The sequence below is a fragment of the Mustelus asterias genome, unplaced genomic scaffold (assembly GCF_964213995.1).
Source record: "Mustelus asterias unplaced genomic scaffold, sMusAst1.hap1.1 HAP1_SCAFFOLD_1005, whole genome shotgun sequence".
Taxonomy (NCBI): domain Eukaryota; kingdom Metazoa; phylum Chordata; class Chondrichthyes; order Carcharhiniformes; family Triakidae; genus Mustelus; species Mustelus asterias.
Genome location: NW_027590950.1, coordinates 103,835 through 130,917, shown reverse-complemented (window position 1 = coordinate 130,917; position 27,083 = coordinate 103,835). Strand labels below are relative to the sequence as shown.

The following is a 27,083-nucleotide window of genomic DNA, read 5'->3' as shown; positions in this document are numbered from 1 at the left end:
TTTGCCCCTTGGGCAGTGCCTCGGGCCCAGGCTGGCACTGCCAGGGTCCCCATGCCTAGGGGGCACCACCCCCACAGCGACCAACCCTCTGGGGGGCCCCGATTGCCCCCCCCTTCACTCCAGCGGCGTCATCCCGTTAGTTTCCCGAAAGTGGGGACCTACTGTGAACCCTGCTGGAGTGAAATACTCTGGGGGGCTGGAAGAGGTGATCGGGCCGGGGAATCCAGTCCCGGGCCCGCTCATCACATTCAAATCAGATTGCAATTATATTCAAGTCACTTACCTGTTTCCAGCGTGGATTTGCTGGTGCTGGAAATCCGGCGCTGGGAGATGCAGATGGCAGGAACACATGCACGAATCCCTCGCATGCCCAGCTGCAAGATCCTCCCGCCCCGCCATGCTAGAGAGTTAGCACAGCGGGGTGGGAGAACCGACCCCCCCACCTCCCACCCCCCCCCCCCTCCCCACGCTTCAAAACTCCAGCGAATATAATCCTAACTGATTTAGCCTCTCCTCATATGACAGACCTGCCATTCCAGGAATCAGCCTGGTAAACCTTCGCTGAACTCCTTCTACAGCACGGAGATCCTTCCTCAGATAAGGACACCAAAACTGCACACAATACTCCAGCTGTGGCCTCACCAAGGCCCGATACAATTGCAGCAAAACATCCCTATCCCTCCACCCGAATCCTCTCCCTATGAAGGCCAGCATACATAGAACATAGAACATAGAACAGTACAGCACAGAACAGGCCCTTCGGCCCACGATGTTGTGCCGAGCTTTATCTGAAACCAAGATCAAGCTATCCCACTCCCTATCACCCTGGTGTGCTCCATGTGCCTATCCAATAACAGCTTAAATGTTCCTAAAGTGTCTGACTCCACTATCACTGCAGGCAGTCCATTCCACACCCCAACTACTCTCTGCGTAAAGAACCTACCTCTGATATCCTTCCTAAATCTCCCACCATGAAGCCTATAGTTATGCCCCCTTGTAATAGCTCCATCCACCCGAGGAAATAGTCTTTGAACGTTCACTCTATCTATCCCCTTCATCATTTTATAAACCTCTATTAAGTTTCCCCTCTGCCTCCTCCGCTCCAGAGAGAACAGCACTAGCTCCCTCAACCTTTCCTCATAAAACTTACCCTCCAAACCAGGCAGCATCCTGGTAAATCTCCCCTGCACTCTTTCCAGCGCTTCCACATCCTTCTTATAGTGAGGTGACCAGAACTGCACACAATATTCCAAATGTGGTCTCACCAAGGTCCTGTACAGTTGCAGCATAACCCCACGGCTCTTAAACTCCAACCCCCTGTTAATAAAAGCTAACACACTATAGGCCTTCTTCACAGTTCTATCCACTTGAGTGGCAACCTTTAGAGATCTGTGGATATGGACCCCAAGATCTCTCTGTTCCTCCACAGTCTTCAGAACCCTACCTTTGACCCTGTAATCCACATTTAAATTAGTCCTACCAAAATGAATCACCTCACATTTATCAGGGTTAAACTCCATTTGCCATTTTTCAGCCCAGCTTTGCATCCTATCTATGTCTCTTTGCAGCCTACAACAGCCCTCCACCTCATCCACTACTCCACCAATCTTGGTGTCATCAGCAAATTTACTGATCCACCCTTCAGCCCCCTCCTCCAAGTCATTAATAAAAATCACAAAGAGCAGAGGACCAAGCACTGATCTCTGTGGCACTCCGCTAGCAATCTGTCTCCAGTGCGAAAATTTTCCATCCACCACCACCCTCTGTCTTCTGCTTTCTCAAAGCTAAAAGGTATAGAAAGTGGGAGATATTTATACTGCAGGGTGTGGGAATGAAAGATAGTCAGAGCCGCAAAAACAGTGGAAAAGACTGCTGATGGCAGCCCATAGAGAGAATAAAGAATGTGAATGGCCATACGGCAGAGAAGCTAAAATCAGAGCGTGAACTGTGACAGATGAAAGGGGAAGAAAAAGTAAGGAAAGCGGGATAAAATAGGGGGAATGAGAGCGGGGGGGGGGGGGGGGGGGGGGTTCGGGGGGGGGGGGGGCGAGAAAAATGAAGAAAGACAATAAAGAAATAAAAGGTCGAGAACAGTAAAAAATTAAATAAAATGAAAACAAAGGGGTTGAGGTGCGGTGGAACTAATCATCTGAAGCTGTTGAATTTGATGTTGAAACCGGAAGCCTGTGAAGTGCTGAGCTGGAAGATGTGGTCTCCTCTATATTAGAGAGACCAAGCGTAGACTGAGTGATCGCTTTGTGCACAGACCAAAGGTGCTCAGCAATCAGGACCCTGACCTTCCATTTCCTTCCCATTTTAACACACGATCCTGCTCCCATGGCCACATGTCTGTCCTTGGCCTGCTGCAATGTTCCAGTGAAGTTCAACACAAACTGGAGGAACAGCATCTCATCTTCCGGCTGGGCACTTTACAGCCTTCCAGTCTCAACATCAAATTCACTGTCTCTGCCTTTGAGCTTTGACAAAGGGTCAACTGGACTGGAAACGTCAGCTCTTTTCTCTCCTTACAGATGCAGCCAGACCTGCTGAGATTTTCCAACATTTTCCCTTTTGGTGATATATATATTGTTAAGCAGGGGCTGGGGCAAAATCAGAGAAATTGGAGAGATTGGACATTGGTGTTTTGGTGACAAGTCAAAGGAAATGTTAATGATTGTGTTAAAGAAGACAGGAGCTGGTAACAAGGTAAGATTGCAAAATGTGTCAATAGCACCACAGACATCAGCACTCTCTCTCAGAGCCAATGGCATGAAGAGGACATTATCTCTGCATGTTCCTCACAAAGTGAATCATTTCACATTTCTCTGTACTGAGCTCCATGTGCCATGTCACTGCACATTTCAGCATTGTCTGTGCCATCCTCAAATCTCAAACTCACCTCATCAGTATTTACTATTTATCAAGTTTTGTATCATCTGAAAACATTGCTCCTCGCTACAACTCGGCAAATTATACAACTTGAACCCAAACCCGTTGGGATTGGGCAGTACAAACTGTCGATTCTCCAGAGGGAACTCTTCAATTATATGAATTAAAATAAAACAAAACTTACTTCAACTTCTAAATCCAAGAAGAAGATTTAATAAAGAAACTTCACTGCTCTAACAGTCGAGGCCTCACAATGAGCCATTCCAAGCTCCCCACAATTCCAAACAGATTCTTACTTATACTGAGTCAGCTGATCACCACATCATTTTGTCATTGGCGACATAGTTTACTGGGTCAGCTGACCCTTACAACTTGTTACCATTTGTCACACGACAACAGATTAAATGTTATCATTGGTTACGTACTAATAAAAACCACCTTCAATTATTTCCAAGTTCTTAAATTGAGAGATTTATTGTGAGCGGTTTCTGACCTGGAGACTCTTGGGTGCTTTGTTGGAACTGTGTGGTGATATTTTTATCAGTTACCATTGTCCCAGGTGATGTAGCTGTGGAAAGTACAGAACAGAAATATCTTCAGGTTTCTGGAGCCAAAACTTTACAATTCCCTTCTCAAACCTCCTGCTTCTTTCACTGTCTGTCCTCCTTGGCAGTGTGGGACTCATTCAGAATCAGTGTGTGAGCCGAGGCAGTTCACAGTGGTGCAGATACTGAAGCAGACTGTGTCTATGTGCAGTTAGAGCTGGACTATATCCAGGCTTGGGCAGTAACTGGCTCACAACATTCACACCACACCGGTTCCAGACACTGCCCATCTCCAACAACAGAGAATCTAACCATCACCCCTTGACATTCAATGGCATCACCATCACTGAATCTCCCACTATCAACATCCCGGGGGTTACCATTGACCAGAAACTGAACTGGACCCAACCATATCAATACTGTGGCTTCAGGTACAGGCCAGAGGCTGGGATCCTGTGGAAAGTAACTCATCTTCTGACTCCCCCAAAACCAGTCCACCATCGACAAGGCACAAGTCATTCGTGTGATGGATGGTTTTCCACTTGACTGAATGAGTACAGCTCCACCAACACTCAAGAAGGTCAGCACCCTCTCCATTCCTTGTCTCCTGTGTACTCTATAAACGGTATGCTTTGTATGTATAGTGCACAAGAAACAATACGTTTCACTTCATACCAATACATGTGACAGTAATAAATCAAATCAAACTATCCAAACTGCACACTTTAATTGGCATCACCTTAATCATTCACTCTTCCATCACGGATGCACAGTCTATGGGGTGTCGGTGCACTCACAGCGCTGTTAGGGAGGCAGTTCCAGGTTTGTGACCTGTGACAGTGAAGTGTTTCCCAGTCAGGGTCGTGTGTTGCATTGGGGGGAACGTACAGATGGTGGTGTTCCCAGGAAATTGCTGTCCTTGTCCTTGTCATCGTGGGTGGCACGGTGGTTAGGGGGTGGCACGGTGGCACAGTGGTTAGGGGGTGGCACGGTGGCACGGTGGTACGGTGGCACGGTGGTTATCACTGCTGCTTCACAGCGCCAGGGACCTGGGTTCAATTCCCGACTTGGGTCACTGTCTGTGTGGAGTCTGCACATTCTCCCCGTGTCTGCGTGGGTTTCCTCCGGGTGATCCGGTTCCTCCCACAGACTGAAAGATGTGCTGGGTAGGTGGATTGACCCGAACAGGCACCGGACTGTGGCGACGAGGGGAATTTCACAGTAACTTCATTGCAGTGTTAATGTAAGCCTTACTTGTGACTAATAAATAAATAAACTTTTTAGGTTGTGGGTTTGGAAGGTGCTGCCTAAGGAACCTTGGTTAGTTCCTGCAGAGTATCTTGTGGATGGCAGTGCAGTGCGGCTTTGGACTGCACTCGAATGTGACAGTTGGAGTTTGTTGACTGAGGGAATTCAAAGGTTAAATTAGGGATTAATTTCGAGCTGAATTCTAGTCTTTCTTCAATTTCACAATGAATTAAAAGTTGCTGTTTGTGTTGAGAAACATAGAACATAGAAATATAGAAAAACTACAGCACAAAACATGCCCTTCAGCCCAGGTTGTGCCGAACATATCCCTACCTTTTAGGCTTACCTATAACCCTCCATCCTATTAAGTCCCATGTACTCATCCAGGAGTCTCTTAAAAGACACGATTGAGTTTGCCTCCACCACCACTGACGGCAGCCGATTCCACTCACCCACCACCCTCTGTTAAAAACTTCCCCCTAACATCTCCCCTGTACCTACCCCCCAGCACCCTAAACCTGTGTCCTCTCGTAGCAGGCATTTCCACCCTGGGAAAAAGCCTCTGAGAGTCCACCCGATCTGTGCCTCTCAACATCTTATATACCTCTATTAGGTCTCTCAACCTACGTCTCTCCAAGGAGAAAAGACCGAGCTCCCTCAGCCTCATAAGGCATGCCTTGTAAATCTCCTCTGCACCCTTTCAATCTTTTCCACATCCTTCCTGTAATGAGGCAACCAGAACTGAGCACAGTACTCCAAGTGGGGTCTGACGAGGGTCTTATATAGATGCATCATTATCCCCAAATTATCATTTGAAACGAGTTTTAGCAGCTTTCAATCAGGCCTGGTATAGGTGTTGCAGGAAGCTGTAACTAGTTAGAGGGACATCAGGTGTTTCTGTGGCCACAATCGAGACTCCAGGATGGTGTGTTGCCTCCCTGGTACCAGGGTTAAGGACGTCTCTGAGCGGCTGCAGGACATTCTTAAGGGGGAGGATGAGCAGCCAGAGGTTGTTGTACACATTGATACCAACGGCATAGGTAGGAAAAGGGATGAGGTTCTGAAGTGTGAATAGAGAGAGTAAGGCAGAAGGCTAAAGTGCAGGACCTCGAAGGTAGTAATTTCAGGACTGCTACCGGTGCCACGTGCGAGTGAGAGTAGGAATTGGAAGATTAGGCAGATGAATGCCTGGCTTGAGAGCTGGTGCAGGGGGCAGGGATTTAGATTTTTGGATCATTGGGATCTCTTCTGGGGAAAGGGTGACGTGTTCCAGAGGGACGGGTTACACCTGAACTGGAGGGGGACTAATATTCTGGCAAGGAGATTTGCGAGAGCCACTCGGGAGGGTTTAAACTAGTTTGGCAGAGGGGTGGGATCCAAAGGAGTAGGGAGACAGAAGAGAAGTTTGAGGACAGCACAGAAGTTAAAGAGAGCACATTAATTAGTAAAGGAGGTGTCAGTAATCCTAGTACCAGACAGATCAGGCAAAAGCAAGACAGAGAGCAAGGGATGTCCAGATTAAACTGCATTTATTTCAATGCAAGAGGCCTGACGGGCAAGGCAGATGAATTCAGGGCATGGGTGGGTACGTGGGACTGGGATATTATAGCAATTAATGAAACATGGCGAAGGGAGGGACAGGACTGGCAGCTCAATCCAGGGTACAGATGCTCTAGGAAAGATAGAACAGGAGGTAGGAGAGGAGGGGGAGTTGCACTTTTGTTCAGGGAAAACATCACGGCAGAAGAGAGAGGGGATATATCTGAGGGTTCACCCACTGAGTCTATTTGGTAGAACTGAGAAATAAGAAGGGGGAAATAACTTTGATAGGATTGTACTATAGGCCCCCAAATAGTCAGCGGGAAATTGAGGAGCAAATATGTAAGGAAATTACAGATAGCTCCAAGAATAATAGGGTGGTAACAGTCGGAGATTTTAACTTTCCCAACATTGACTGGGACAGCCATAGTATTAGAGGGTTGGATGGAGAGAAATTTGTTGAGTGTATTCAGGAGGAATTTCTCATTCAGTATGTGGATGGCCCGACTAGAGAGGGGGCAAAACATGACCTCCTCTTGGGAAATAAGGGATGGCAGGTGACAGAAGTGTTAGTGAGGGATCACTTTGGGACCAGTGACCATAATTCTATTAGTTTTAAGCCAGCTATGGAGAATGATAGGTCTGGCCCAAAAGTTAAAATTCTAAATTGGGGCAAGGCCAATTTTGATGGTATCAGGCAGGAACGTTCAGAAGTTAATTGGGGGAGTCTGTGGGAAGGCAAAGGGACGTCTGGTAAGTGGCAGGCTTTCAAAAATGTGTTAACCAGGGTTCAGGGTAAACACATTCCTCTTAGAGTGAAGGGCAAGGCTGGAAGAAGTAGGGAACCCTGGATGACTTGGGATATTGAGACCCTGCTCAAGAAGAAAAAGGAGGCACATGACATGCATAGGCAGCTGGGATCAAGTGAATCCCTTGAAGAGGAAAGGGGGTGTAGGAGTAGAGTTAAGAGAGAAATCAGGAGGGCAAAAAGGGGACACGAGGTTGTTTTGGCAGATAAGGCAAAGGAGAATCCAAAGAGCTTCTACAAATGCAGAAAGGGCAAAAGAGTAACAATGGAGAGTAGGGCCCCTTAAGGATCAACAAGGTTATCTGTGTGCGGATCCACAAGAGATGGGTGAGATCCTAAATGAATATTTTACATCAGTATTTACTGTTGAAAAAAGCATGGGTGTTGGGGAACTTGGGGGAATAAATAGTGATGTCTTGAGGAGTGTATATATTACAGAGAAGGAGGTGCTGGAAGTCTTAAAGCGCAACAAGGTAGATAAATCCCCGGGACCTGATGAAGTATATCCCAGGACATTGTGGGAGGTGAGGGAGGAAATTGCAGGTCCCCGAGCCGAGATAATTGAATCAACGATTGTCACGGGTGAGGTGCCTGAAGATTGCAGAGTGGCAAATGTTGTGCCTTTGTTTAAAAAGAGCTGCAGGGAAAAGCCTGGGAACTACAGGCCAGTGAGCCTCACATCTGTGGTGGGTAAGTTGTTGTAAGGTATTTTGAGAGACAGGATCTACAGGCATTTAGAGACGCAAGGACTGATTAGGGACAGTCAGCATGGCTTTGTGAGTGGAAAATCATGTCTCACAAATTTGATTGGGTTTTTTGAAGGGGAATCCAAGAAGGTAGATGAGGGCAGTGCAGTTGATGTTCTCTACATGGACTTTATCAAGGCCTTTGACAAGGTACCGCCTGGTAGGTTGTTGCATAAGGTTAAATCTCATGGGATCCAGGGTGAGGTATCTAAATGGATACAAAATTGGCTTCTGACAGAAGTGATTGTGGAGGGTTGTTTTTCAAACTGGAGGCCTGTGACCAACGGTGTGCTTCAGGGATCAGTGCTGGGTCCACTGTTGTTTGTCATTTATATGAATGATTTGGATGAGAATCTAGGAGGCATGGTTAGTAAGTCTGCAGATGACACCAAGATTTGTGGCACAGTGGACAGTGAAGAAAGTTATCTCCAATTGCAACGGGATCTTGATCAATTGGGTCAGTGGGCTGACGAATGGCAGATGGAGTTTAATTTAAATAAATGCAAGGTCATGCATTTTGGTAGATTGAACCAAAGCAGGACTGACTCAGTTAATGGTAAGGCGTTGGGTAGAGTTACAGAACAAAGAGATCTTGGGGTATATAGAAACATAGAAAACTACAGCACAAAACAGGCCCTTCGGCCCCACAAGTTGTGCCGAACATATCCCAACCTTTTAGGCCGACCTATAACCCTCCATCCTATTAAGTCCCATGTACTCATTCAGGAGTCTCTGAAAAGACCCTATTGAGTTTGCCTCCACCACCACTGACGGCAGCCGATTCCACTCGCCCACCAACCTCTGTGTGAAAAACTTCCCCCTAACATTTCCCCTGTACCTACCCCCCAGCACCTTAAACCTGTGTCCTCTCGTAGCAGCCATTTCCACCCTGGGAAAAAGCCTCTGAGAGTCCACCCGATCTGTGCCTCTCAACATCTTTTTACTTCTATTCGGTCTCCTCTCATCCTACGTCTCTTCAAGGAGAAAAGACCGAGCTCCCTCAGTCTATCCTCATAAGGCATGCCACTCAATCCAGGCAACAACCTTGTAAATCTCCTCTGCACCCTTTCAATCTTTTCCACATCCTTCCTGTAATGAGGTGACCAGAACTGAGCACAGTGCTCCAAGTGGGGTCTGACGAGGGTCTTATATAGCTGCATCATTATCCCTGGACTCCTAAACTCAATCCCTCGATTGATAAAGGCCAGCACACCAAACGCCTTCTTAACCACCTCCTCCACCTGCGGGGCCGATTTTAGAGTCCTATGGACCCGGACCCCAAGGTCCTTCTGATCCTCCACAGTACTAAGAGTCTTTCCCTTTATATTGTACTCCTTCATCCCATTTGACCTGCCAAAATGGACCACGACGCATTTATTTGGGTTGAAGTCCATCTGCCACTTCTCCGCCCAGTCTTGCATCCTATCTATGTCCCTCTGTAACTTCTGACATCCCTCCAGACTATCCACAACCCCACCAACCTTCGTGTCATCGGCAAACTTACCAACCCATCCCTCCACTTCCTCATCCAGGTCATTTATGAAAATGACAAACAGCAAGGGTCCCAGAACAGATCCATGGGGCTCACCACTGGTGACCGACCTCCATTTAGAAAAAGACCCATCTATACCCACTCTCTGCCTCTTTGGGCATACACAGTAAGAAGTTTAACAACACCAGGTTAAAGTCCAACAGGTTTATTTGGTAGCAAAAGCCACACAAGCTTTTGGAGCTCCAAGCTCCTTCTTCAGGTGAGTGGGAATTCTGTTCACAAACAGAGCTTATAAAGACACAGACTCAATTTACATGAATAATGGTTGGAATGCGAATACTTACAACTCATCAAGTCTTTAAGATACAAACAACCTGAGTGGAGAGAGCATCAAGACAGTCTAAAAAGATGTGTATTGTCTCCAGACAAGACAGCCAGTGAAACTCTGCAGGTCCAGGCAGGCTGTGGGGGTTACAAATAGTGTGACATGAACCCAATATCCCAGTTGAGGCTGTCCTCATGTGTGCGGAACTTGGCGATCAGTTTCTGCTCAGCGACTCTGCGCCGTCGTGTGTCGCGAAGGCCGCCTTGGCTTCATATTGGGTTCATGTCACACTATCTGTAATCCCCACAGCTTGCCTGGACCTGCAGAGTCTCACTGGCTGTCCTGTCTGGAGACAATACACATCTTTTTAGCCTGTCTTGATGCTCTCTCCACTCACGTTGTTTGTATCTTAAAGACTTGATTAGCTGTAAGTATTCGCATTCCAACCATTATTCATGTAAATTGAGTCTGTGTCTTTATATGCCCTGTTTGTGAACAGAATTCCCACTCACCTGAAGAAGGGGCTTGGAGCTCCGAAAGCTTGTGTGGCTTTTGCTACCAAATAAACCTGTTGGAGTTTAACCTGGTGTTGTTAAACGTCTTACTGTGTTTGCCCCAGTCCAACGCCGGCATCTCCACATCATGACTACCATCCTTTGGGCAAGCCAGTTCTGGATCCACAGGGCAGCAGCCCCTTGGATCCCATGCCCTCTCACTTTTTTGAGAAGCCTTGCATGGGGGACCTTATCGAATGCCATGCTAAAATCCATATAAACCACATCTACCGCTTTCCCTTCGTCAATGTGTTTAGTCACATTTTTGAAGAACTCCACCAGGCTCGTAAGGCACGATCTGCCTTTGACAAACCCATGCTGAGTATTCTTGAGCATACTAAACCTCTCTAAATGCTCATAAATCTTGTCCTTCAGGATCTTCTCCATCAGCTTACCAACCACTGAGGTTAGACTCACCGGTCGGTAATTTCCTGGGCTATCCCTATTCCCCTTCTTGAAAATAGGAACCACATCCGCAATCCTCCAATCCTCCGTCCCCTCTCCCGTCTCCATCGATGAGGCAAAGATCATCGCCAGAGGCTCTGCAATCTCCTCCCTCGCCTCCCACAGTAACGTAGGGTACATCCCATCCGGTCCCGGCGACTTATCTATCTTGATGCCATTCAAAGATTCCAGCACAACCTCTTTGTTAAAGTCCACATACTCAATCTTTTCAATCCACCGCAATCCCGCAGTACAGCCACCCATGTCCTTCTCCTCTGTGAAAACCGAGGCAAAATACTCATTAAGCACCTCTGCCATTTCTACTGGTTCCGTACTGATTTTCCCGCCTTCACCTTTTATAGGCCCTATTACTTCACGTCTCATCCTTTTACTCTTCACATATTTACAGAACGCCTTAGGGTTTTCCTTAATTCTACTTGCCAAGGCCTTCTCGTGACCCCTTCTGGCTCTCCTAATTTCCTTCTTTAGTCCCTTCCTACAAGCCGTATACTCATCTGGATCCCTATCTTCGCCAAGGTCTCTGAACCTTTTGTACGCTTTCCTTTTCTTCTCGACTAGGTCCCGCTTTTGTGTACCACGGTTCCTTTGACCTACCAACTCCTCCCTGTCTGCTCGGAACATTGTCTTGTAGAACTCTGATGTGGAGATGCCGGCGTTGGACTGGGGTAAACACAGTAAGAAGTTTAACAACACCAGGTTAAAGTCCAACAGGTTTATTTGGTAGCAAAAGCCACACAAGCTTTCGGAGCTGCAAGCCCCTTCTTCAGGTGAGTGGGAATTCTGTTCACAAACAGAGCATATAAAGACACAAACTCAATTTACATGAATAATGGTTGGAATGCGAATACTTACAACTAATCAAGCGGTCACGGGCATTCGGCCTCTGATATTCGGGTAAGCGTTCTCCAAGGCGGCCTTCGTGACACACGACAGCGCAGAGTCGCTGAGCAGAAACTGATAGCCAAGTTCCGCACACACGAGGACGGCCTCAACCGGGATATTGGGTTCATGTCCCACTATTTGTAACCCCCACAGAGTTTCACTGGCTGTCTTGTCTGGAGACAATACACATCTTTTTAGCCTGTCTTGATGCTCTCTCCACTCATGTTGTTTTGTTTCTTAAAGACTTGATTAGTTGTAAGTATTCGCATTCCAACCATTATTCATGTAAATTGAGTTTGTGTCTTTATATGCTCTGTTTGTGAACAGAATTCCCACTCACCTGAAGAAGGGGCTTGCAGCTCCGAAAGCTTGTGTGGCTTTTGCTACCAAATAAACCTGTTGGACCTTAACCTGGTGTTGTTAAACTTCTTACTGTAGAACTCTGGACAGACATTCCTTGAAAAACTGCCACCTCTCTTCAGTAGATTTCCCCGAGAATACCTCCGTCCATGTTCATAGTTCATTGAAAGTGGAGTCACAGGTGGACAGAGACGTGAAGAAGGCATTCGGCATGTTTGGTTTCATCGGTGAGAACATTGAATACAGGAGTTGGGACGTCTTGTTGAAGTTGTACAAGACATTGGTAAGGCCACTCTTGGAATACTGTGTACAGTTCTGGTCACCCTATTCCAGAAAGGATATTATTAAACTAGAAAGAGTGCAGAAAAGATTTACTAGGATACTACCAGGACTTGATGGTTTGAGTTAAAAAGAGAGGCTGGATAGACTGGGACTTCTTTCTCTGGAGCGTAGGAAGCTGAGGGGTGATCTTATAGATGTCCATAAAATAATGAGGGGCACAGATCAGCTAGATAGTCAATATCTTTTTCCAAAGGTAAGGGAGTCTAAAACTAGAGGGCACAGATCTAAGGTAAGGGCGGAGAGATACAAGAAGTGTCCAGAGCGGCAATTTTCTCACACAGAGGGTGGTGAATGTCTGGAACAAGCTGCCAGAGGTAGTAGTAGAGGCACGAACAATTTTGTTTTTTGAAAAGCGTTTAGACAGTGACATGGGTAAGATGGGTATAGAGGGATATGGGCCAAATGCGGGCAATTGGGATTAGTTTAGGGATTTAAAAAAAAAGGGCGGCATGGACAAGTTGGGCCGAATGGCCTGTTTCCATGCTGTAAACCTCGATGACTCTATAATTAGATAACTGGTTTCAACAGGTCTCCAGAGGCTGGATTCAATTGGATATTAAAATGCGCTTTTCTCAGGTGCCCTATTTGTCGACACTGAAGTGTTTGGACTGCAGTAGAGCATGACAGTTGGAGTTTGGTGACAGTTGGAGTTTGGTGACAGTTGGAGTTTGGTGACAGTTGGAGTTTGGTGACTGAGGGAGGATGATGACAGTTGGAGTTTGGTGACAGTTGGAGTTTGGTGACTGAGGGAGGATGGTGACAGTTGGAGTTTGGTGACAGTTGGAGTTTGGTGACAGTTGGATTTGGTGACAGTTGGAGTTTGGTGACAGTTGGAGTTTGGTGACAGCTGGAGTTTGGTGACAGTTGGAGTTTGGTGACAGTTGGAGTTTGGTGACAGTTGGATTTGGTGAGGTGGGAGTGAGATAATCCTTTCATTTTCTACCTCATCTCAGAACGAAGAGCTGCGGCCTGGGTAAGTAGGCGCTGGTGAATATTTTTACTGTCCCTAACCTACACGAAACCAGAGGAAGTAAATCTGAAGGGAGGAATTTAAGGCTATGTCATGGCAGGGAAGCTCAGCCATGTGGGATGCACCTCCTGTTTGATGTGGGAATTCAGGAACACATCCAATGTCCACATGTACAGGAGACGTCTCCAGCTGCTTCTACTCAAATTCCACATTTCAGAGCTGGATCTGAGTGGCATTAATCAGGGGCATCCAGAAGGATGAGAACTTTGTGAACAGCATGTAGAGTGAGACAGGCACACCGCAGGTAGAGTGCACAGGGAGAAAGGGACTGTCAGACAGAACAGAAGCAGGATGTAGTGCAGCATCCCCTGTGTCCATCACTCTCTCTGACAGGTTTTCCACTTTGCAGATACACAGATGCTGCCGGACCCCGGGATTTTATCCAACATTTTCTGTTTTGATTTTAGATTTCCAGCACCTGCAGCATTATCCTGATATTTCCATTTCGGATAATGCCGGGGAAGTGGCTTCCCAGAGGAGCTCAGCAAAAACTAAATCTGTGGCACAAAGGGTGCCTGAAACTCAACCAGAATAGAAATGAGATTTAAAAGCAGGCAAATGGGGTGAGCTTAGATGGTCTTTTTGGTCGGCATGGAGCAGTTTGGGCCGAAGGGCCTGTCTGCATGCTGTAGATTCCATGATTCAGTGAAGGACAGAAAGGTAGAAAGTGGAAAGCAGAGGAAACAAAGCTCGCAGCAATTTGGGCCATAGTACAAAAACTGTGTGAAAATGTTCCAAAGACAGTGTAACGGCGCTGTATCTGAGTGCACAGAGTATTCACTGTCAGGTAGAAATATTAACAGAGCAAAGTAATACAGGCGACTCGGATATGATTCTGATTATTGAGCTGTGACTGCAGGGTAACCAAGGTTGGGAAGTGAAATTCAAAGACTGTTAGATATTTCAGAAGGACAGACAAAAAAGGAAAGAGATTGGGTGGTGTTGTAGTTAAGGATGAAATTGACAGAGAGAGAGAATATTGGATCAGAAATCCAGTTGTAGAATCCGTCTGTGTGGAGTGAAGACGCAGCAAGAGATGGGGAAAATTAGTGAGAGTTATCAATGGTCCTCCAGATAGCTGTGTTAAACTGGGGATTACATTAAACAGGAAATCTCAGCTCCGTGTAATAAGCATTCTGCAGTAATCATGGGAAACTTCAATCTCGGAAGAGATTAAAGATTAATTTACATATAGATTGGGAGAATCAACTGAGCAACAAGAATCCGACAGGTGACTTCCTGGAGTGAACTCCTCACCACAACTGAATCTCGGTGATTTATACAAATTCCGCCCAAACCCATTGGGATTGGGCGTTACAAACCACCTCCAATTAGAAGAACATAGAACAGAACATAGAAAAGCTACAGCACAAACAGGCCCTTCGGCCCACAAGTTGCACCGAACAATTTCCTCACCTTCTAGGCTCATCTATAACCCTCTATCTTACTAACCTCCATGAACCGATCCAAAAGTCTCTAATTCGATTCAATCGAATCCGCTTCCACCACCACTACCGGCAGCCGATTCCACGCACCCACCACCCTCTGAGTGAAAAACGTACCCTTAGCATCTCCTCTATACCTACTCCCCAGCAACCTAAACCTGTGGCCTGTCGTGACACCATTTCAGCCTCTGAAAATTCACTCTATCAATACCTCTCAACATCTTATACACCTCTATCAGGTCACCTCTCATCCTTCGCCTCTCCAAGGAGAATAGACCTAGTTCTCTCAACCTATCCTCAGAAGGCATACCACTTAATCCTGGCAACATCCTCGTAAATCTCCTCTGCACCTGTTCTATGGCTTCCACATCCTTTCTGTAATGAAGCAACCAGAACTGGGCACAGTACTCCGGGTGGGGTCTGACCAGGGTCCTATACAGCTGCAGCATTGTCTCCCGATTTCTAAACTCAATTCCTCTATTGATGAAGCTCAGTATTCCATACACCTTCTTAACCACAGCCTCTACCTGCGACGCCGCTTTGAGCGTCCTATGAACCCGGACCCCAAGATCCCTCTGTTCTTCCACACTGCCAAACGTCTTACCCTTAATATTATATTCTTCCATCCGACTCGACCTGCCAAAATGAACTACCACACACTTATCTGGGTTGAACTCCATCTGCCACTTCTCCGCCCAGTCTTGCATCTTATCTATGTCTCGTTGCAACTGCTGACATCCCTCTACACTATCCACAACACCTCCAACCTTTGTGTCATCAGCAAACTTGCCAACCCATCCTTCCACTTCCTCATCCAGGTCATTTATAAAAATCACAAAGAGCAAGGGTCCCAGAACAGATCCCTGGGGCACTCCACTGGTGACCGACCTCCACTGTAAAAAAGACCCATTTACAACCACTCTTTGCCTTCTGTGGGCCACAAAGCAACGTCCCCTTGTATCCCATGCCCCTTCACTTTCTCCATAAACATTGCATGGGGCACCTTATCAAACACCTTACTGAAATCCATATAAACTACATCTAGCGCACTTCCCCCGTCCAAGTGTCTCGTCACATCTTCAAAAAACTCAATCAGAATAATTTCCAAGTTCTTAAATTGAGAGATTTATTGTGAGCGGTTTCTGACCTGGAGACTCTTGGGTGCTTTGTTGGAACTCTGTTACGAAACTCCGCTGAGTTATTGTTGTCTCGGGTGAAGTGGCTGTGGAAAAGAAATGAAACAGGAATTGTCAATGAATGGGATGTCCGGTGTTCCCGCACTGGGACAGCGGCAGTTCGGAAAGCAGGCTGTGTATGGTGTTAATTATCCCTCAGCACAATCACTTTCCACAGAACATCCACAGCCAGTTGCTGCAAATCCCTCGGCCTCCTGTCCCAGTCACCTTCCATTGGAGCAGACAGAGTCTTTCGGCAAAGGCCCCCCGGCATGGCCGTGCCTTCAGGTATCTGGAGCCAAAACTTTACAATTCCCTTCCCAAACCTCCTGCATCTTTCACTGTCTGTCCTCCTTGGCAGTGTGGGACTCATTCAGAATCAGTGTGTGAGCCGAGGCAGTTTACAGTGGTGCAGATACTGAAGCAGACTGTGTCTATGTGCAGTTAGAGCTGGACTATATCCAGGCTTGGGCAGTAACTGGCTCACAACATTCACACCACACCGGTTCCAGACACTGCCCATCTCCAACAACAGAGAATCTAACCATCACCCCTTGACATTCAATGGCATCACCATCACTGAATCTCCCACTATCAACATCCCGGGGGTTACCATTGACCAGAAACTGAACTGGACCCAACCATATCAATACTGTGGCTTCAGGTACAGGCCAGAGGCTGGGATCCTGTGGAAAGTAACTCATCTTCTGACTCCCCCAAAACCAGTCCACCATCGACAAGGCACAAGTCATTCGTGTGATGGATGGTTTTCCACTTGACTGAATGAGTACAGCTCCACCAACACTCAAGAAGGTCAGCACCCTCTCCTTTCCTTGTCTCCTGTGTACTCTATAAACGGTATGCTTTGTATGTATAGTGCACAAGAAACAATACGTTTCACTTCATACCAATACATGTGACAGTAATAAATCAAATCAAACTATCCAAACTGCACACTTTAATTGGCATCACCTTAATCATTCACTCTTCCATCACGGATGCACAGTCGATGGGGTGTCGGTGCACTCACAGCGCTGTTAGGGAGGCAGTTCCAGGTTTGTGACCTGTGACAGTGAAGTGTTTCCCAGTCAGGGTCGTGTGTTGCATTGGGGGGAACGTACAGATGGTGGTGTTCCCAGGAAATTGCTGTCCTTGTCCTTGTCATCGTGGGTGGCACGGTGGCACGGTGGGTAGGGGGTGGCACGGTGGCACGGTGGTTATCACTGCTGCTTCACAGCGCCAGGGACCTGGGTTCAATTCCCGACTTGGGTCACTGTCTGTGTGGAGTCTGCACATTCTCCCTGTGTCTGCGTGGGTTTCCTCCGGGTGATCCGGTTCCTCCCACAGACTGAAAGACGTGCTGGGTAGGTGGATTGACCCGAACAGGCACCGGACTGTGGCGACGAGGGGAATTTCACAGTAACTTCATTGCAGTGTTAATGTAAGCCTTACTTGTGACTAATAAATAAATAAACTTTTTAGGTTGTGGGTTTGGAAGGTGCTGCCTAAGGAACCTTGGTTAGTTCCTGCAGAGTATCTTGTGGATGGCAGTGCAGTGCGGCTTTGGACTGCACTCGAATGTGACAGTTGGAGTTTGTTGACTGAGGGAATTCAAAGGTTAAATTAGGGATTAATTTCGAGCTGAATTCTAGTCTTTCTTCAATTTCACAATGAATTAAAAGTTGCTGTTTGTGTTGAGAAACATAGAACATAGAAATATAGAAAAACTACAGCACAAAACATGCCCTTCAGCCCAGGTTGTGCCGAACATATCCCTACCTTTTAGGCTTACCTATAACCCTCCATCCTATTAAGTCCCATGTACTCATCCAGGAGTCTCTTAAAAGACACGATTGAGTTTGCCTCCACCACCACTGACGGCAGCCGATTCCACTCACCCACCACCCTCTGTTAAAAACTTCCCCCTAACATCTCCCCTGTACCTACCCCCCAGCACCCTAAACCTGTGTCCTCTCGCAGCAGACATTTCCACCCTGGGAAAAAGCCTCTGAGAGTCCACCCGATCTGTGCCTCTCAACATCTTATATACCTCTATTAGGTCTCCTCTCATCCTACGTCTCTCCAAGGAGAAAAGACCAAGCTCCCTCAGCCTCATAAGGCATGCCTTGTAAATCTCCTCTGCACCCTTTCAATCTTTTCCACATCCTTCCTGTAATGAGGCGACCAGAACTGAGCACAGTACTCCAAGTGACGTCTGACGAGGGTCTTATATAGCTGCATCATTATCCCCAAATTATCATTTGAAACGAGTTTTAGCAGCTTTCAATCAGGCCTGGTATAGGTGTTGCAGGAAGCTGTAACTAGTTAGAGGGACATCAGGTGTTTCTGTGGCCACAATCGAGACTCCAGGATGGTGTGTTGCCTCCCTGGTACCAGGGTTAAGGACGTCTCTGAGCGGCTGCAGGACATTCTTAAGGGGGAGGATGAGCAGCCAGAGGTTGTTATACACATTGATACCAACGGCATAGGTAGGAAAAGGGATGAGGTTCTAAAGTGTGAATATAGAGAGTTAGACAGAAGGCTAAAGTGCAGGACCTCGAAGGTAGTAATTTCAGGACTGCTACCGGTGCCACGTGCGAGTGAGAGTAGGAATTGGAAGATTAGGCAGATGAATGCCTGGCTTGAGAGCTGGTGCAGGGGGCAGGGATTTAGATTTTTGGATCATTGGGATCTCTTCTGGGGAAAGGGTGACGTGTTCCAGAGGGACGGGTTACACCTGAACTGGAGGGGGACTAATATTCTGGCAGGGAGATTTGCGAGAGCCACTCGGGGGGGTTTAAACTAGTTTGGCAGGGGGGTGGGATCCAAAGGAGTAGGGAGACAGAAGAGAAGTTTGAGGACAGCACAGAAGTTAAAGAGAGCACATTAAGTAGTAAAGGAGGTGTCAGTAATCCTAGTACCAGACAGATCAGGCAAAAGCAAGACAGAGAGCAAGGGATGTCCAGATTAAACTGCATTTATTTCAATGCAAGAGGCCTGACGGGCAAGGCAGATGAACTCAGGGCATGGGTGGGTACGTGGGACTGGGATATTATAGCAATTAATGAAACATGGCGAAGGGAGGGACAGGACTGGCAGCTCAATCCAGGGTACAGATGCTCTAGGAAAGATAGAACAGGAGGTAGGAGAGGAGGGGGAGTTGCACTTTTGTTCAGGGAAAACATCACGGCAGAAGAGAGAGGGGATATATCTGAGGGTTCACCCACTGAGTCTATTTGGTAGAACTGAGAAATAAGAAGGGGGAAATCACTTTGATAGTATTGTACTCTCGGCCCCCAAACAGTCAGCGGGAAATTGAGGAGCAAATATGTAAGGAAATTACAGATAGATCCAAGAATAACAGGGTGGTAACAGTCGGAGATTTTAACTTTCCCAACATTGACTGGGACAGCCATAGTATTAGAGGGTTGGATGGAGAGAAATTTGTTGAGTGTATTCAGGAGGAATTTCTCATTCAGTATGTGGATGGCCCGACTAGAGAGGGGGCAAAACATGACCTCCTCTTGGGAAATAAGGGATGGCAGGTGACAGAAGTGTTAGTGAGGGATCACTTTGGGAGCAGTGACCATAATTCTATTAGTTTTAAGCCAGCTATGGAGAATGATAGGTCTGGCCCAAAAGTTAAAATTCTAAATTGGGGCAAGGCCAATTTTGATGGTATCAGGCAGGAACGTTCAAAAGTTAATTGGGGGAGTCTGTGGGAAGGCAAAGGGACGTCTGGTAAGTGGGCGGCTTTCAAAAATGTGTTAACCAGGGTTCAGGGTAAACACATTCCTCTTAGAGTGAAGGGCAAGGCTGGAAGAAGTAGGGAACCCTGGATGACTTGGGATATTGAGACCCTGCTCAAGAAGAAAAAGGAGGCACATGACATGCATAGGCAGCTGGGATCAAGTGAATCCCTTGAAGAGGAAAGGGGGTGTAGGAGTAGAGTTAAGAGAGAAATCAGGAGGGCAAAAAGGGGACACGAGGTTGTTTTGGCAGATAAGGCAAAGGAGAATCCAAAGAGCTTCTACAAATGCAGAAAGGGCAAAAGAGTAACAACGGAGAGTAGGGCCCCTTAAGGATCAACAAGGTTATCTGTGTGCGGATCCACAAGAGATGGGTGAGATCCTAAATGAATATTTTACATCAGTATTTACTGTTGAAAAAAGCATGGATGTTGGGGAACTTGGGGGAATAAATAGTGATGTCTTGAGGAGTGTATATATTACAGAGAAGGAGGTGCTGGAAGTCTTAAAGCGCAACAAGGTAGATAAATCCCCGGGACCTGATGAAGTATATCCCAGGACATTGTGGGAGGTGAGGGAGGAAATTGCAGGTCCCCGAGCCGAGATAATTGAATCAACGATTGTCACGGGTGAGGTGCCTGAAGATTGGTGAGTGGCAAATGTTGTGCCTTTGTTTAAAAAGGGCTGCAGGGAAAAGCCTGGGAACTACAGGCCAGTGAGCCTCACATCTGTGGTGGGTAAGTTGTTGTAAGGTATTTTGAGAGACAGGATCTACAGGCATTTAGAGTTGCAAGGACTGATTAGGGACAGTCAGCATGGCTTTGTGAGTGGAAAATCATGTCTCACAAATTTGATTGGGTTTTTTGAAGGGGAATCCAAGAAGGTAGATGAGGGCAGTGCAGTTGATGTTCTCTACATGGACTTTAGCAAGGCCTTTGACAAGGTACCGCCTGGTAGGTTGTTGCATAAGGTTAAATCTCATGGGATCCAGGGTGAGGTATCTAAATGGATACAAAATTGGCTTCTGACAGAAGTGATTGTGGAGGGTTGTTTTTCAAACTGGAGGCCTGTGACCAACGGTGTGCTTCAGGGATCAGTGCTGGGTCCACTGTTATTTGTCATTTATATGAATGATTTGGATGAGAATCTAGGAGGCATGGTTAGTAAGTCTGCAGATGACACCAAGATTTGTGGCATAGTGGACAGTGAAGAAAGTTATCTCCAATTGCAACGGGATCTTGATCAATTGGGTCAGTGGGCTGACGAATGGCAGATGGAGTTTAATTTAAATAAATGCAAGGTCATGCATTTTGGTAGATTGAACCAAAGCAGGACTGACTCAGTTAATGGTAAGGCGTTGGGTAGAGTTACAGAACAAAGAGATCTTGGGGTATATAGAAACATAGAAAACTACAGCACAAAACAGGCCCTTCGGCCCCACAAGTTGTGCCGAACATATCCCAACCTTTTAGGCCGACCTATAACCCTCCATCCTATTAAGTCCCATGTACTCATTCAGGAGTCTCTGAAAAGACCCTATTGAGTTTGCCTCCACCACCACTGACGGCAGCCGATTCCACTCGCCCACCACCCTCTGTGTGAAAAACTTCCCCCTAACATTTCCCCTGTACCTACCCCCCAGCACCTTAAACCTGTGTCCTCTCGTAGCAGCCATTTCCACCCTGGGAAAAAGCCTCTGAGAGTCCACCCGATCTGTGCCTCTCAACATCTTTTTACTTCTATTCGGTCTCCTCTCATCCTACGTCTCTTCAAGGAGAAAAGACCGAGCTCCCTCAGTCTATCCTCATAAGGCATGCCACTCAATCCAGGCAACAACCTTGTAAATCTCCTCTGCACCCTTTCAATCTTTTCCACATCCTTCCTGTAATGAGGTGACCAGAACTGAGCACAGTGCTCCAAGTGGGGTCTGACGAGGGTCTTATATAGCTGCATCATTATCCCTGGACTCCTAAACTCAATCCCTCGATTGATAAAGGCCAGCACACCAAACGCCTTCTTAACCACCTCCTCCACCTGCGGGGCCGATTTTAGAGTCCTATGGACCCGGACCCCAAGGTCCTTCTGATCCTCCACAGTACTAAGAGTCTTTCCCTTTATATTGTACTCCTTCATCCCATTTGACCTGCCAAAATGGACCACGACGCATTTATTTGGGTTGAAGTCCATCTGCCACTTCTCCGCCCAGTCTTGCATCCTATCTATGTCCCTCTGTAACTTCTGACATCCCTCCAGACTATCCACAACCCCACCAACCTTCGTGTCATCGGCAAACTTACCAACCCATCCCTCCACTTCCTCATCCAGGTCATTTATGAAAATGACAAACAGCAAGGGTCCCAGAACAGATCCATGGGGCTCACCACTGGTGACCGACCTCCATTTAGAAAAAGACCCATCTATATACACTCTCTGCCTCTTTGGGCATACACAGTAAGAAGTTTAACAACACCAGGTTAAAGTCCAACAGGTTTATTTGGTAGCAAAAGCCACACGAGCTTTCGGAGCTCCAAGCTCCTTCTTCAGGTGAGTGGGAATTCTGTTCACAAACAGAGTTAATAAAGACACAGACTCAATTTACATGAATAATGGTTGGAATGCGAATACTTACAACTCATCAAGTCTTTAAGATACAAACAACCTGAGTGGAGAGAGCATCAAGACAGGCTAAAAAGATGTGTATTGTCTCCAGACAAGACAGCCAGTGAAACTCTGCAGGTCCAGGCAGGCTGTGGGGGTTACAAATAGTGTGACATGAACCCAATATCCCGGTTGAGGCCGTCCTCATGTGTGCGGAACTTGGCTATCAGTTTCTGCTCAGCGACTCTGCACTGTCGTGTGTCGCGAAGGCCGCCTTGGCTTCATATTGGGTTCATGTCACACTATCTGTAATCCCCACAGCTTGCCTGGACCTGCAGAGTCTCACTGGCTGTCCTGTCTGGAGACAATACACATCATTTTAGCCTGTCTTGATGCTCTCTCCACTCACGTTGTTTGTATCTTAAAGACTTGATTAGCTGTAAGTATTCGCATTCCAACCATTATTCATGTAAATTGAGTCTGTGTCTTTATATGCCCTGTTTGTGAACAGAATTCCCACTCACCTGAAGAAGGGGCTTGGAGCTCCGAAAGCTTGTGTGGCTTTTGCTACCAAATACACCTGTTGGACTTTAACCTGGTGTTGTTAAACTTCTTACTGTGTTTGCCCCAGTCCAACGCCGGCATCTCCACATCATGACTACCATCCTTTGGGCAAGCCAGTTCTGGATCCACAGGGCAGCAGCCCCTTGGATCCCATGCCCTCTCACTTTTTTGAGAAGCCTTGCATGGGGGACCTTATCGAATGCCTTGCTAAAATCCATATAAACCACATCTACCGCTTTCCCTTCGTCAATGTGTTTAGTCACATTTTTGAAGAACTCCACCAGGCTCGTAAGGCACGATCTGCCTTTGACAAACCCATGCTGAGTATTCTTGAGCATACTAAACCTCTCTAAATGCTCATAAATCTTGTCCTTCAGGATCTTCTCCATCAGCTTACCAACCACTGAGGTTAGCCTCACCGGTCGGTAATTTCCTGGGCTATCCCTATTCCCCTTCTTGAAAATAGGAACCACATCCGCAATCCTCCAATCCTCCGTCCCCTCTCCCGTCTCCATCGATGAGGCAAAGATCATCGCCAGAGGCTCTGCAATCTCCTCCCTCGCCTCCCACAGTAACCTGGGGTACATCCCATCCGGACCCGGCGACTTATCTATCTTGGTGCCATTCAAAGATTCCAGCACAACCTCTTTGTTAAAGTCCACATACTCAATCTTTTCAATCCACCGCAATCCCGCAGTACATCCACCCATGTCCTTCTCCTCTGTGAAAACCGAGGCAAAATACTCATTAAGCACCTCTGCCATTTCTACTGGTTCCGTACTGATTTTCCCGCCATCACCTTTTATAGGCCCTATTACTTCACGTCTCATCCTTTTACTCTTCACATATTTACAGAACGCCTTAGGGTTTTCCTTAATTCTACTTGCCAAGGCTTTCTCGTGACCCCTTCTGGCTCTCCTAATTTCCTTCTTTAGTCCCTTCCTACAAGCCGTATACTCATCTGGATCCCTATCTTCGCCAAGCTCTCTGAACCTTTTGTACGCTTTCCTTTTCTTCTCGACTAGGTCCCGCTTTTGTGTACCACGGTTCCTTTGACCTACCCTGTCTGCTCGGAACATTGTCTTGTAGAACTCTGATGTGGAGATGCCGGCGTTGGACTGGGGTAAACACAGTAAGAAGTTTAACAACACCAGGTTAAAGTCCAACAGGTTTATTTGGTAGCAAAAGCCACACAAGCTTTCGGAGCTGCAAGCCCCTTCTTCAGGTGAGTGGGAATTCTGTTCACAAAAGAGCATATAAAGACACAAACTCAATTTACATGAATAATGGTTGGAATGCGAATACTTACAACTAATCAAGTGGTCACGGGCATTCGGCCTCTGATATTCGGGTAAGCGTTCTCCAAGGCGGCCTTCGTGACACACGACAGCGCAGAGTCGCTGAGCAGAAACTGATAGCCAAGTTCCGCACACACGAGGACGGCCTCAACCGGGATATTGGGTTCATGTCCCACTATTTGTAACCCCCACAGAGTTTCACTGGCTGTCTTGTCTGGAGACAATACACATCTTTTTAGCCTGTCTTGATGCTCTCTCCACTCATGTTGTTTTGTTTCTTAAAGACTTGATTAGTTGTAAGTATTCGCATTCCAACCATTATTCATGTAAATTGAGTTTGTGTCTTTATATGCTCTGTTTGTGAACAGAATTCCCACTCACCTGAAGAAGGGGCTTGCAGCTCCGAAAGCTTGTGTGGCTTTTGCTACCAAATAAACCTGTTGGACCTTAACCTGGTGTTGTTAAACTTCTTACTGTAGAACTCTGGACAGACATTCCTTGAAAAACTGCCACCTCTCTTCAGTCGATTTCCCCGAGAATACCTCCTTCCATGTTCATAGTTCATTGAAAGTGGAGTCACAGGTGGACAGAGACGTGAAGAAGGCATTCAGCATGCTTGGTTTCATCGGTGAGAACATTGAATACAGGAGTTGGGACGTCTTGTTGAAGTTGTACAAGACATTGGTAAGGCCACTCTTGGAATACTGTGTGCAGTTCTGGTCACCCTATTCCAGAAAGGATATTATTAAACGAGAAAGAGTGCAGAAAAGATTTACTAGGATACTACCAGGACTTGATGCTTTGAGTTATAAGGAGAGGCTGGATAGACTGGGACTTCTTTCTCTGGAGCGTAGGAAGCTGAGGGATGATCTTATAGATGTCCATAAAATAATGAGAGGCACAGATCAGCGAGATAGTCAATATCTTTTTCCAAAGGTAGGGGAGTCTAAAACTAGAGGGCACAGATCTAAGGTGAGGGCGGAGAGATACAAGAAGTGTCCAGAGCGGCAATTTTCTCACACAGAGGGTGGTGAGTGTCTGGAACAAGCTGCCAGAGGTAGTAGTAGAGGCACGAACAATTTTGTTTTTTGAAAAGCGTTTAGACAGTGACATGGGTAAGATGGGTATAGAGGGATATGGGCCAAATGCGGGCAATTGGGATTAGTTTAGGGATTTTAAAAAAAAGGGCGGCATGGACAAGTTGGGCCGAATGGCCTGTTTCCATGCTGTAAACCTCGATGACTCTATAATTAGATAACTGGTTTCAACAGGTCTCCAGAGGCTGGATTCAATTGGATATTAAAATGCGCTTTTCTCAGGTGCCCTATTTGTCGACACTGAAGTGTTTGGACTGCATCAGAGCATGACAGTTGGAGTTTGGTGACAGTTGGAGTTTGGTGACAGTTGGAGTTTGGTGACAGTTGGAGTTTGGTGACAGTTGGAGTTTGGTGACTGAGGGAGTTTGGTGACAGCTGGAGTTTGGTGACTGAGGGAGTTTGGTGACAGTTGGATTTGGTGACAGTTGGAGTTTGGTGACAGTTGGATTTGGTGACAGTTGGAGTTTGGTGACAGTTGGAGTTTGGTGACAGTTGGTGTTTGGTGACAGTTGGAGTTTGGTGACTGAGGGAGTTTGGTGACAGTTGGAGTTTGGTGACTGAGGGAGGGTGGTGACAGTTGGAGTTTGGTGACTGAGGGAGTTTGGTGACTGAGGGAGTTTGGTGACTGAGGGAGTTTGGTGACTGAGGGAGGGTGGTGACAGTTGGAGTTTGGTGACTGAGGGAGTTTGGTGACTGAGGGAGGGTGGTGATTGAGGGAGGGTGGTGACTGAGGGAGGGTGGTGACTGAGGGAGGGTGGTGATTGAGGGAGGGTGGTGATTGAGGGAGGGTGGTGATTGAGGGAGGGTGATGATTGAGGGAGGGTGGTGATTGAGGGAGGGTGGTGATTGAGGGTGGGTGGTGACTGAGGGAGGGTGGTGACTGAGGGAGGGTGGTGACTGAGGGAGGGTGGTGACAGTTGGAGTTTGGTGACAGTTGGAGTTTGGTGACAGTTGGAGTTTGGTGACAGTTGGAGTTTGGTGACAGTTGGATTTGGTGACAGTTGGAGTTTGGTGACAGTTGGTGTTTGGTGACAGTTGGAGTTTGGTGACAGTTGGAGTTTGGTGACAGTTGGAGTTTGGTGACTGAGGGAGGGTGGTGACAGTTGGAGTTTGGTGACTGAGGGAGTTTGGTGACTGAGGGAGTTTGGTGACTGAGGGAGTTTGGTGACTGAGGGAGGGTGGTGACAGTTGGAGTTTGGTGACTGAGGGAGTTTGGTGACTGAGGGAGTTTGGTGACTGAGGGAGTTTGGTGACTGAGGGAGGGTGGTGATTGAGGGAGGGTGGTGACTGAGGGAGGGTGGTGACTGAGGGAGGGTGGTGATTGAGGGAGGGTGGAGATTGAGGGAGGGTGGTGATTGAGGGAGGGTGGTGATTGAGGGAGGGTGGTGATTGAGGGAGGGTGGTGATTGAGGGTGGGTGGTGACTGAGGGAGGGTGGTGACTGAGGGAGGGTGGTGACAGTTGGAGTTTGGTGACAGTTGGAGTTTGGTGACAGCTGGAGTTTGGTGACAGTTGGAGTTTGGTGACAGTTGGAGTTTGGTGACAGTTGGAGTTTGGTGACAGCTGGAGTTTGGTGACAGTTGGAGTTTGGTGACAGCTGGATTTGGTCACAGTTGGATTTGGTGAGGTGGGAGTGAGATAATCCTTTCATTTTCTACCTCATCTCGGAACCAAGAGCTGCAGCCTGGGTAAGTAGGAGCTGGTGAATATTTTTACTGTCCCTAACCTACACGAAACCAGAGGAAGTAAATCTGAAGGGAGGAATTTAAGGCTATGTCATGGCAGGGAAGCTCAGCCATGTGGGATGCACCTCCTGTTTGATGTGGGAATTCAGGAACACATCCAATGTCCACATGGGCAGGAGGCCTCTCCAGCTGCTTCTACTCAAATTCCACATTTCAGAGCTGGATCTGAGTGGCATTAATCAGGGGCA

At 47.1% G+C, this 27,083-nt stretch overlaps 1 protein-coding gene across 1 annotated transcript in view; it reads right to left on the bottom strand.

The window, feature by feature from the left end:
- The window catches only part of LOC144487737 (disintegrin and metalloproteinase domain-containing protein 12-like), a gene marked incomplete at its 3' end in the record, with an annotated part of 102,911 nt that overhangs the window by 4,849 nt on the left and 70,979 nt on the right, over positions 1-27,083 (bottom strand). The window contains exons 10-11 of the mRNA XM_078205809.1: positions 15,818-15,892; positions 3,383-3,457 (exon numbers count right to left, since the gene is read on the bottom strand). Coding sequence (XP_078061935.1) covers positions 3,383-3,457; positions 15,818-15,892 — 150 coding nt within the window. The remainder of the gene's footprint in view (positions 1-3,382; positions 3,458-15,817; positions 15,893-27,083) is intronic.